Source organism: Ceratotherium simum, chromosome 16 (assembly GCF_057802395.1).
Source record: "Ceratotherium simum simum isolate JZ-2026a chromosome 16, ASM5780239v1, whole genome shotgun sequence".
Lineage (NCBI taxonomy): Eukaryota > Metazoa > Chordata > Mammalia > Perissodactyla > Rhinocerotidae > Ceratotherium > Ceratotherium simum.
Window position 1 is genome coordinate 55,050,064 of NC_141915.1, and position 12,535 is coordinate 55,062,598.

The 12,535-nt window shown below is 56.0% G+C and overlaps 1 protein-coding gene across 3 annotated transcripts in view; it reads left to right on the forward strand.

The window, feature by feature from the left end:
• The window catches only part of TTYH2 (tweety family member 2), a 40,978-nt gene that overhangs the window by 16,380 nt on the left and 12,063 nt on the right, over nt 1–12,535 (forward strand). For 2 of the 3 annotated variants that reach the window (XM_087441507.1, XM_004432713.3), the window contains exons 4-6: nt 2,726–2,946; nt 7,786–7,881; nt 8,451–8,523. In XM_087441507.1, coding sequence (XP_087297633.1) covers nt 2,726–2,946; nt 7,786–7,881; nt 8,451–8,523 — 390 coding nt within the window. Of the gene's footprint in view, nt 1–2,725; nt 2,947–5,640; nt 5,824–7,785; nt 7,882–8,450; nt 8,524–12,535 lie in introns of those variants that run through there. The other variant, XM_087441508.1, reaches the window with a different exon arrangement.

Genomic DNA, 12,535 nt, shown 5'->3' on the forward strand with positions numbered 1-12,535 from the left:
GGATGAGGGGGAGGGTGGGACTCGGAGGACGGGGTCAGACCTGGGCCAGAGTGAGGTGGACCTCCTGGGTTCCCTTTTCCTGGACCAGCAGCCCCACGCCTGCACCCCACCCTGCGGGAGGCTTGTGCTTCGGTGGGCGTGGGCCAAGGCTCAAGGCTCAGGCAGGCCTGGCAGGGTTCTGGATCAGCTGCACGCTGCGATGTGGGGGGTCAGAAAGGGTTATTTGGGAGTGCCGGGTAAGTCCTTTCTCTGAACCAGTGCTCCCCTTCTGGGCCCCAGCGACTCACGCAGGGGACCAGGCACACCTCTAACTGCTCGGAGTCTGAGCTTAAAATAAGGGCCTTGGGCTCCACAGCCCCTGAGGGCTCAGCCGACGCGGGTTTGAGCGCTGCGTTCCAGTGGCCAGGGTGGCTCCTCTGGGCTCTCTCATCTGAGCAGGCAACAGGCCTGTGGGCAGCCCTTGGGTGAAGAAACTGGGGCACAGGGAGGTTGCGTTCCTGTCCCAGGGTTGAAAGTTAGTACGTTTCAGAGCAAGAGCTGGAACCCAGGTGTTCTGGTCTTAGCCCTTCCCTTCAAGGAGCTGAGATGGGGGCCCTCTCCCACGACCTGCAGGGGCTCCACCCCTTCGTCTCCTGGTATGTCTGCCCTCTAGAACACCCTCCTCATTAAGTTAAGGAGCCTCCTCCCACCCAGAGGTTTTCAAACTTGAGCTTGCATCAGAATCCCCTAGAGGACTTGATAAGCACGGAGTGCTGGGCTCCACCCCGGAGTTTCTGATCCTGTAGGTCTGGGCCTGGCTGAGAATTTGCATTTGTAATGAGTTCCCAGCTGATCGTGCTGATGCTGCCCGTCCAGGAACCACACCTGGAGAACCAAGCTTCCACCACCTGCCAGCGCGCCCCGCCCCCCACCCCAGCCTGGGGAGCTGAGCTCTTGTTCACAGAGCAAGCTGTCTCTGTCTCCTGAGGGGAGCCTGTGTCCGGAACCTCTAAGGACTGGGGGTGGAGTGGGAAGCGGGGGGGCTGTAAGTAGGTCAACGTTGTGATTTTTACGTTTTATATTTTGTTTTGTTTCCTGTGGGAAGACATCAGGAGGGAAGAGAGGGACTGCCAGAGACTTACTGGCTTTTGTTTTTTTCAAGGAGGGATTTAAGAAATAGAGAAGTTAACGATTTAGAGCTATGGAAGGAGAAAAAAGTGGTCTTACAGAGAAAAGTTCACAGATCATTTTCAACAGCACTTTGCTCTGGAGTTAGATATAATATAGGAATGTGGAAATATCACACAGGACAGGGTTTGCTTCTAATGTTAGCATTTAATAATAGTGCCTTTTGGATCAATGGCGACAAAGCACTTGTCCATCCATCTTATTGAATTGAAAAGGAAAGTGTATTAGGGTGATGTTTAGTTACTGAATTTACTTGTACATGTTTCCCGCCTTGTGAAGCTACAAGCTGCTGGCTCTGTAAGGTGTATACCATCCCTGCACTGTGGTGTCTCGTAGTCCCTAACCAGCTCATAAGGACCAGGAGCAAGCCGGAGAATGGAACAAACCACTGACATTGAAAAAATAAAAGGAAACAGAACAAAGAGGGCCATTCTCTTTTCTGGAACCAGGAACTCACAGTGCAGTGCAGATGTGAAAGGCCACAGAGTTGCTGTCAGGTCCCCCAAGGCCGCGAAGTCTGGCTGTGGGAAGCTCCCTCCAGTCCTCGGTGTCATTTTTATCTTCCTTCCAGCCCTGTGGGAGCTGCCGGCCACCGGGGGAGGATTAGCACACACTCCCCCCTCCAGCCAGCTGTGCGTGCTGGTTTAGCGTGACAGTTTCAGGGCAACAAAGCCCTCTTCCCCTTGCTGCCAACACACAGGCTCAGAGCCGTCCTCGGAGGGGCACGCTGGCGATCCCTGGGCCCTGCGGGGACCCTGTGTCTGGGCTGCTGGGAAGCACCTTTCCGATAGGAGCTCTACTTGTGCCATCTCCTTCCTTCTCTACCTTCGAATAGACCACTGCTGCCTTCAGGGTCCACTCAACTCCAGGCCCTTAAGGCCCAGCCAAGAGACGGGACCTGTCCAATCACCTGGCGGGACAGACGTCCAGGGAGGGCACGAGCACACCAAGAAGGCGCCAATTGCCTCCTCCCGTCACATGTCCAGGCTCTTCAGAGGCTGGATCGGGTCTGCCTGTTATTTTCAAAGTTCCATTGTTCTGCCTTCGCTCGGGTTCAGGACAGCAAAGCTTTTCTCTTGGGAGGCGTTTAGCAACCCTAGTGTGGGAACAAAAGGTCAGGTAGCAACAGAGGAATGCTTTGGTTTCAACATTTTATTCCTCACTCTGAAAAAGAATTCATAATCCAAAGTGTTTCAAGTTTTAGGAGAATCTGCAAGGAAGAAAAATGGATTCTCTTGTTTCCCCGTCGGGTCTCTCTTGGTAGGAAGGTGCTGGGTCTTGGAGCCCAGGCCCTGGTTAAGGCCAGATTGGGGCCTGCCCCTGGATGGAGGGACATGAGGGCTGGGTAGGGAGTGGGGGCCTCTGTCTCCCATCCTCCATCTGGGCAGCAGCGCCATGAGCTCTTCAGGGCTGGGGCGGCGAGCGTGGTGCACTCGTTCAAGCCCGAGCAGCCGTCTGCTGCTGCTTACAGACCTTCTCCAGAGTCAGGGTCAGGGAATTGACCTCTCTGGCTTCCTCCCAGCTGAGGGCCAGACTCACAACCCCAGCCCCTCCCCAGGTGTCTGGAACCACCCAGCAGATGGAGGTGAACCTAGAGCAGCACCTGGCCCGGCTTGGTGAGATCTTTGCCGCCCGTGGCGATTACATCCAGACGCTGAGATTCATACAGCAGATGGCAGGTACCATCGTGGCCCAGCTCTCAGAGCTGCCTGTATGGAGGGGGGTCACGGCCGAGCTGACCGAGCTGTCTGACCAGGCTGGCCACGTGGAGTACTACAGGTGAGGGCCTGAGGGGGCAGAGGGAGGGGTGACGGGGCTGCACCAGCTTCCTTCATCCAAGCCTGCATCTTGGGGTCTGAGGGGGGAAGGGCCACTAAAGGTCTTAATAAGCTGTTAACTGAAATCAGAGAACATGACAACCTGCAGGGGCCACATAGGAGGGCATGTTGAACAGCATCCTTATATAGGCAGGCACGAGGCCCAGAGGAGGACAGTGATGTGCCAAGATCCCAGCACTGGAGGCTGGACCTGGCCTCCCAGTGCACAGCCTGGGGCTCCTCCAGGACCAGAGTTCTCAGTGGCTGGTGCTGGGTGAGATGCAAGTGGTTTACGGGTTCCTCGCCTGCCAGGGGTTATAGGGCAGCATTCCCTGCACCTACAGACTCAGCCGCAGGGTGCAGGGGAGTGAGGATGGCGGCCTCTTTGCCTGCACTCAGCTTCCCCTGATGGCAACCTCTTAGCAAGCCCAGAGATGCCCCCAGCCAGAGTGAGGGGAGCTGCGGGGTACCACCCCACCTTTGCCGTACTCCGGTATGCAAACTCATACCAACGTCATCTAACATTTGGGGGTCTGTTTACATCTCCCCTGCCTCCCCAGTCCCCAAACCCCATCCCAGGTGAAGGCTCTGGACACAAGTCAGCTGACCAAGGACAGGCTGCCTTCCCTCCATGTTCAAGGTCTAGTGAAGGTCATGATGGGGACAGCCAAGGAAGGAGGCAGCAGTCTCGGCTTTGGGTGGCTCCCCGCCGAAGGGTGACAGGCACTCAGGAAACGTGTGTCTCGTGCACCCAGGGCCCAGCACGGGGGGGTGCTAGGGTAGAGTGGAGAAATGCATCCTGAGGAACAGGTATCAGCTCTTTGGACCCCCCAACCCCCCAATTTGTTGGCTCCTCTTCAAGCCACCAGCAAAGGTCAGAGCCTTTATCCAACATTGCACAGTCTACTCTCGTTTTCTGGATTCATTTCCTCTTTATCAGAAAGCCCCTCCCCAGGCTGAACTAATACTGAGTCCAGAGAAAATGCTTCTGTTGGCCTCTGGCCACAGACCTCCCCATTCTGGGTTCTCCCCTTCCCCAGGGTAGGAGATGGCAGGGCCCTGACAGAGGAAGCTCATGAGGTCCCTCCCCTCCCCAGCCCGTCCAGCCCCTGCATTCCCAGGATGTCACAGACGCCCTGGATTGAAAGAGACCTTGGTCAACTTCCCAAGAGATGGATGCTCACTTACAAAAGTGCCTTTCTGGGGCCGGCCCGGTGGCGCAAGCGGTTAAGTGCGCACGCTCCGCTGCGGCGGCCCGGGGTTCGCTGGTTCGGATCCCGGGCGCGCACCGACGCACTGCTTGGCAAGCCATGCTGTGGCGGCGTCCCATATAAAGTGGAGGAAGATGGGCACAGATGTTAGCCCAGGGCCGTCTTCCTCAGCAAAAAAAGAGGAGGATTGGCAGATGTTAGCACAGGGCTGATCTCCTCACCAAAAAAAAAAAAAAAAAGTGCCTTTCTCCCGAGCAACAGAAAGAAACACCAACTCTAAGGGCTGGCTGTGACCTGTGACCCGTGACCCAAAACAGTGGCATCCGATTAGTCCTGTGACATGAGGGCCATTCGTTGCCTGAGCCTTTGAAATCCTTTTGTCATGGGGGGTCAAAGGCAGTAAAAATTTTAAATTTGTGGCTAGTGGCCACACAGTGGACAGAGCAGGTCTAAATTGTCTCTGCAGCCTCCTGCAGGCATCTCTTTAAACCTCGGTTCCCACTGCTTCTAGAACTCGCACACAGTGTCAGACCAGACAAGGCCTGACAGTTATATCTACAGATCTGATTGATGTCTGTCAGTGGATGTCCATTTTGACCCTGCCATTCTCACCACGTGGACTTAGCATAGGACTGTGTACACTTAAGGGGCTAATGTGGACATTTTGATAATGATGATGATGAAATATCAGAATTTATGTATCAAAAAGACCTATTTTTAAGGTGATTTCATTAAAATGGGGGAAAGGTGGTGACAACAGCAGCAGCTATTTTTGTTCAGGTCGAGGCAGAAAAGGTCTAGTCCAAGGTTAGCACCTGTGGCTCCTGAGAGTCATGATTTTCTGTCCCTTGCCCTCATCTTCTGCTGTTGTCCGCCCCTTCTCACCTGAGCTGCCCTATGACAAGCCTTTGTCATCCAGCAAACCAGCCTTGGGGGCTGAGTATCCTCTGGACAGCCTCCCCATCTTTGCTTTCTGGATAGCTCTAGAGCATAGCCACCCAGCTAAGCAAATACTTTTCAGCACTTTTATACAAGGCCAGGCTAAGTATTGGAGGCAATAAAAAGCCAGCAGACTGCCCTCTTCAAGAGGCTTATAAGGGGTGTAACTGAGTGCATCAATGAGGCGGATATGGAAGGAGCTGTGGGAGGAAGGCCAGAGAGGCTCCGGGGAGAGCCAAGTTCTTGGTTAGAAATCCATCCCCAGGGCCGGCCCTGTGGCTTGGTGGTTAAGTGCGCGCGCTGCGATGCTGGTGGCCCGGGTTCGGATCCCGGGTGCGCATCGAGGCACCACTTCTCCGTTCATCCTGAGGCCGAGTCCCACATACAGCAACTAGAAGGATGTGCAGCTACGACACACAACTATCCACTGGGGCTTTGGGGGGAAAAAATAAAATAAATAAAATCTTTAAAAAAAAAAAAAAAAAAAAAAAAAAAAAAAAAAAAAGAAATCCATCCCCAGGTCACGGCCGGGCTCCTCTGGGAAAATGCATCTGCGTTGCAGAGCTGTTTCCAGGAACTCTTACAGCATGAGGCGTGGATACAGAGAAGCCCGTTGGAACACAATCTGGAGAGTGACGAGAAGCAATCGTAACTTGATTTCCTGCCGACATGTAGAGGAGGGGAGAGAGGTAACAAGAACCCTTTAGGCTTGAAACACAAAACCAGGATTTTGAGAGGTGCCTTGTGGCTGCTTGTTCTCTTGTAGGAAGGCTCAAAGATGGGTGAGAGTGTGGAATTCCTGGGCCGGGCTCTCCTCCCATGGGCCTTGGTTTTCCAGTCTGTAGAATGGGATCCCAACACTAGATGGTTCCCGGGGTTCCTTCCACCTCTCACTCTGATTCTAAGAAAACTGGCTCCCTGGTGGCCTCGTCCTGGTGGAGGGTGGGCCCTGCACTTTTCCAGAGCCCCCAGCTCCACTCCTGGGAACCCCAGAGACCTACAGTGGGCCTGCCCCTACCCTGTGCAGGGAGTCAGGGTTTTGATAAAGCCCCTTTTTGCGGCATTAAGCCTCCATCCACAAAGGCAGAAAGAAACTTACTTGGCTGCCAGGAGGCCTTCAAGCGTGCCCCCGCCACTTGGAGCCTCTTTGTGACTTTCTTCCAGCTCCACCCAACTGCGGACCCACCCTCCAAACTCTTGGTTACCCTCCTTATGGTGTTAGTGACGCAGAAAAGCCTTGCTGAAGAGAAGGGGTCAATGAATTTATTTGGCTCTTACACCAAGAGAAATAGTGATCACAAAACTATCCTCTTTGGGCACTGGGAGAAGTCCCTTCTCTCTGCCCCCTGCCTCCTCTGTGCACCAGCCCCCGCTGCTCAGACGGGTCCCCCAGCGCAGGGCAAATGGAAGTGGCTGCTAGGTGAGGTTGGCACTGAGCTGCGAGGACCACCTTGGGATCCTGTCTGGAAGGGAAGGAACGAGGGCGCCTTGCTTGAGATCTCAGCGCCCTTGGACTTCAGGTTCTCCGAGTTCTTGAGTCTGTGGTTTGGAGACGCAGGAGAGCGGGGACTTCGGAATCCCTCGCTGCCTCGCCTGGTGACCCTTTGCATTTGGCGAGCACTCAGTCCTCACCGGCCCTGTGAGAGGAGGGTTCCAGCTTCCTTTACAGGTTTGGAAAGTGAGGCTCCAAGTTGCTGAAGCAGCTTGCCAAGGTCTCCAGCTGCTATGTGATGGCCTTTCCCCATCAGCTCAGGCTAGGGGGCAAAGAGGCCGGAGGAGTGCGGGGCCGGGAGGCCTGGAGGTTCATGGTGCCCCAGGACGTCCTAACCTGGGGTTCCCTGCCCCACCTCGAGCTCCCTGATGGTCTGGGGACCAAGCCCACTCATCTGCACATCCCTGGTGCCAGGCTCAGTGCCTAGCGCCGAAGTTGGTGGAAACAAATCGAAACGTCCACAGTGGGGGGGTCCCAGAGAGCCGGGAGCGGGAGGGGAGGCCAGGCTGAGCTTTCCTCAAAGCAGTGGGCATCTTAGGGGCTTTCTTAGATCTGTGGATATAAATGTCAGGCCTCGTCTAGTCTGACGCCGTGTGAGAGTTCTAGAAGCAATGGGAACCAGGGTTTAAAGAGATGCCTGCGGGAGGCTGCAGAGAGACAGTTTAGACCTGCTCTGTCCACTGTGTGGCCACTAGCCACATGTGGCCATTGAAATTTAAATTAATCAAAATTAAATAAATTTAGAAATCCATTGCCCCAGTCGCACAGGCCACATTTCAAGTTCTTCACAGCCACGTGTGGGAAGTGGCAGATGGAATGGATAGTGCAGAGAGAGAACATTTCCATCACTGCAGAAAGTTCTAGCAGACAGTACTGGTTTAGATGTTCAGTCAGGAGCCAGGGAGGTAATTCCTTTGTCCAGGCCAAAAAGGGGGTGCAGCCCCCAGGGCCCCTGAAGAGCCTGTCCACCTGTGCACACTGGGTTCTTCCTGTTCAGGGCGGGGGACGCACCCTCATCCAGTCTGCTTAGCTGCTGGCTCTGGGCTGTTTGTTGTAACAAAGGGTCCAGGGGGCCTGGGGGCTGCTGTTCAGGCTGCTGGTGGGCCCCAGGCGGAGAGTTCTGCCTGCTCCCCCTGACTAGCCCTCCCCCTCCACCCAGGTGGCTCTCATACCTCCTGCTCTTCATCCTGCACCTGGTCATCTGCTTCATCACCTGCCTGGGACTGGCCAAGCGCTCCAGGTGTCTCCTGGCCTTGTGAGTAGCCCCACCTGTGGGCCTGGGACAAAGAGCTAGGCAAGCATATGGGGTGATGGTGCCATCGTCAGAGAGAGACCAGGGCCCAGTCAGGCTCGGAGGATGTGGTGGGGACAACAGCCTGAAGCCGCCTTCCGCCCCCTCCTCAGCACCCAGCTAAGGGGAGACAGCAGCCACCGACTCACCATCTGGCCACCAAACAAGGACTGGGCTTTGTTCCAGGCATCCCCTCCCTCCTGGGCCTGACTGTTGAGCAGCTGAAGAAATGTAGTCCAAGCACTCGAGCCCCTCGCCATCTCTAACCAGCACCTCCTCCTTAGCCAGCGCCCTCGCAGCCCAGGGCCCTGTGCCCGGGCATTGGGTTCCATCCCTCTCCCAGCAGTCAGCAGGGCCGATGTCAGGGCAGGGACTGAGGCTGCCCTCAGGGCCACTGCAGGAGTCTTGGGGGCCAAGGAGGGCAAGTTCGTAGCTGAGAGGAAGGGTGCTGAAGGTTGGTGGGGTGACAGCCATCACAGGTCCCCACCTGCCAGCCTTTGCCTTGATCCCACCAGTGGCTGCCTCTCTCCTAGGATGCTGTGCTGTGGGGCCCTGGCCCTGCTCCTCAGCTGGACATCCCTGGCCGCTGACACCGCGGTGGCAGTGGTAAGTTGGGGAGTGTGGGGGTGGTGGGTGGACTGACCAGGACCACCCCCACACGTGTACACGTGGTACACCAACGTGTCCTGTCCAGAGTCCCCAGGGCAGGGCCAGCTTCCAGTCTCAGTCCCTAACCTAGAATCCCAGCATCTCAGAACTGAAGGGGCTTGGATCATCCATACCAGCACCCTCGCCCTAGAGATGGGGGCACAGGCCCAGAGAAAGTTGCCCCAGATCACGAGGTGTTTAGGGGCAGAGCCAAGATAGGACACCTGATGCTGGATCCCTTTCCCCCTCACTGGCCCGTTCCCAGCCGCTGCTTGTAAGGACATGCATGGATGACCAAGTGACTTCTCTCTGGGTGTGAAGAACTAGGATGGGCGGGGTCTGGACCTCAGGCTGGAGGAGCCCCCCAGCTTCAGAAGCACCTCCTTGGCCAGCTTCCCGGGCAGTGGGAATGTGGAATGTGGCATTTAGCTTGCCTTCCGTCCCATTGTCCTTGGACTCACACAGTCTAAAACACAATGGTGTATGTTTCTGGATGTGGTGCCTCAAACTGTTAAAAAAACAAAAACAAAAACAAAAAAACACAAGGTAGGTGTTTGGTCTTTAATAGACCTAATCCTCAAGTTAAGCTGTGTGCATGTGTCATTCATTCATTCATTCATTCATTCAGCTGACATTTGACTCTGTGGCACTCAGTGGTGCCAGGTGCCTAGAGATGCAAAAACCAGGGGGACATGATGTTCGCTCTTGACACAGCCACAGCCTGCAGGAGCAAGATGTGTAGGCGGATCATTACAACCCCATGTGAATCCATACAGTGGAGGTGCATGCTGTGTGTGTGTGTGCGTGTGTGTGTGTGTGCGCGCGCGTGTGGTAGAGGGGCAGGATTTACCAGGGACCTCAGGGAACCCCTAGCTGATTCCAAGGCACACACTAAACCCATGACCTGCAACTGTGCTGCCCTCGCTGCCTGGGGATAAGAGAATGGGGCCCGTACTGGAAGCCCTCTACCCAAACTCATGCGTTGCCCAGTGACTCGGGGGCTGGCCAGTCACTCTGGCCTTGGGCTGTGACTGTGCCTCCAGGATGCCCACAGAATGAATGGACCCTGGTGCTGCTTGGATCCTAGCAGCTTTTGGCAGAGCCTGTCCGGAAGGGAGAGGAGGTGGGCATCTCCTGTTTTGTTTCCTCCCCCCACCATGCAGTGTCCACTTTGAGCAGGAGAGAGAACTAGACAGGCATGAGCCTACGTCCCAAGGGCTAGGGCCCCTCCATATACAGGCAAGGGCCGGGTGGGAGGGCCCAGGTCATGCTCAAAAGCATCCTGATGTCATCAGGAGCCGGGAGAGCTGTACACAGTCCAGCTGGCCAGAGCAACACGCACAGCTGCCTGGCTGACAGCCTCCCCTCCAGGGACAAGTGTAAGCACATGGAAACTCGCACGTGGAGATTTCCCTGGGCTGTCCTGCCCCTGGGCAGCCTCTGCCTTCTGGAAGCGGGGCAGGCCTCCAGCTTGCCACCGGGAGCTGCCCTTTGGGCAACAGCTCCCTCCCAGCAGGGGCTTCTCCCTCTCCCCAGGCCTCCCTGTTCAAGGAAACCAGAGGAGATTTAATCTGCCAGCTGGGTGCCCTGGAATGCAAGGGAGCTGCAGAGAAAGGCCATTCCCTAACTCTTTCAGTCAGGCCCTTGTGTGCGAGTGCGAGTGTGAATGGGCCTTTGATGGGGCTGGAGATACTGCTGCATTTTAATAGGAAGTGGGGTGAGGAAGAGCCGGGAGGGGAGGGAGGCGGCCGGCAAAGGCTATTGTGGGCAGCTTTTGTGTGGCCTCCCAGCCAGCCTCTGCTCTCTGAGGCCTGGTTTTTGTTGTTGTTTTTCTTTTTTGGAGCTGTGTGGCCAGAGGACTGACCCTGCAGCCCCTCCCATACCTCCCTTCCCTGTCCCCCAGAAAGGCCCTCCCCAAGGAAGGAGCCCTGCCCCTGAGAATCTGCTCCAAGTGGGAATGAGGGGAGCTGGGCTTGGGCTTTGGGCAGTGCTCCGAGCCTCCTGTGACCCCAGCTGCCCCCACTGCCCACCAGGGATCAGGAGTGTAAGGCAGAGGGGGAGGGGTTCAGGGCAGAGAGGAGAGAAAGCGCCCAAGAAGGAAGGGGGAAAGTAGATTGGGGAGAGGAGGGAGGGAAGAGTCATCCAGGTGCTTTGGCTGCAGAGCACTGTGGACTGAGCAGAGCACCCCCTGGGGTTCCTGAGACGGCAGGCCCACCTCACTGAGTTGGGTGGGGGAGCAGGAGCACGGCCTCTGGACCCCCTGCCCGGGTCCACATCCCCCCCACCGCTGCCCAGCAGGAGACCCTGGGAAAGTTACTGAGGTTCTCCAGGCCTCAGTTTCCTCGTGTGTAAAATGGGGAGAATAATAGCCCTTACCTCAGAGGGTTGTTGATGGGATGAGAAGGGCTGGTTAAACTGTGGGAGGCGTATAGTAAAAGTTGGATAAACAGTAGCCATCGTTGTTTTACCACACATTTATCATTATGTGAGGGACCGTCACCTCTGCTCTCAGGTGAGCTCTCAACCAGGCTGGGCCCTGGGCGGCTTTTCCACCTGCCCCAGCTGTGCTCTGTACCCCCTTCTCCCCCATCCTCACTCCCATCACACGAATAATGCACATGCATGCGCACATGCACATACAAGCCCTTGTCTTCATTGATAACAAAGTTGAATCCTCACTGCAGGGTCTGAAGAGCAGGCCTGAACTGAGGGGGAGGTAAGGGGTGGGAGGCCACATCCCTGGCAGGGCCTCTGACAGGCGCCTCCTGACCTTCTTTGGATCCCAAACTTCTGAGGGGTGACCCAGACCAAGATGGTGGCCTCGCTCTTTATTTTCCCAAGGCCTCCCCACCCCCCGCTTGGTCCCGGCCACCCCCATCTGCCACTCCAGTGACAGGGTGGGGGTGCACCCGGGCGCACTGGTGCTGTGGCTCTGATTTACAGTAAGAGACCAGTCTGACTGATGACGTGTGTGAGTGGTTTGTGTGCAGAGCAGTTCTCCCAGGGTCCTGAGCGCATGGTTGTGTGTGTGCACGTGCATGTGCGCAAGTGTGTGTGCAGATGTGGCTCTGTGGAAGCTCTGGATCTGGAGGGAGATTTATTCCCCAGTCTTCCACACACACACATTTTCTGGACCGTTAAGTACCACAACACAGCTTGCCACTGTATCCTGTGCCTAAAACAGGGCATGGCATCTCTAGCTACTCAGTAAATATTTATCGACTCAATGAATGAATGAGTGATGCTCCAGTGTGGACCCCTGAGGCACTCGCTCCTGAAGGAGGACAGGGCCCTGGCAGTGCAGGGTCATGAGGAAGGGTCTCCTGCTGGAGAGCGTGCACTGGAGCAGGGGCAGCCCTAGGAACAGGCAGGAGGCCCAGAGCTTACCGTGGCTGCTCTGAAAGGTGGAGGCCCCCCTTACTCAGTGCCCCACCTCACCCGCCGGCCAGATCTGGGGAGGGCCTGGCTCTGAGCATGGCATCATGGCTGCCACCTCTCCCAGGGCCTGGACCTGCTCCCACTCAGCCCTGTGGGCCCTAGCTGGTCACCCAGCCAGGCCGTGCTGCAGGGTCCAGGACCCCACGTCATCGGTGGCAGAGCCCAGGGCCCATGTCCTTGGACCTGTGCCCGAAGGCTCAAAGATGGATTCAGCACCAACATAATTCTTTAAAAAGAGAGTCCAGGGCACTCTCCTCATAGATTGACATGCTCAGAGCATGTGGGACTTGATAACAGCAAAACAAAAATTAAATAGAGAGGAGCAAATGAGGCCGTGGTGCAAAAACTCCGCGACACACGTCCTGCAGCTTCCCCGGGGCCCAGGCTCGCTGGGCCCCCACCGAGGTCCATTCCAGACGAAGCATTTGGAAATAAGAGTGTTTAATACAGGTGAACAGTGTTTTTCTCTCCGTGTTATAAAAGGGGCAGCTGAGACACAGAGATTAAGTCACTTGTCCAAAGTTACAGAGCT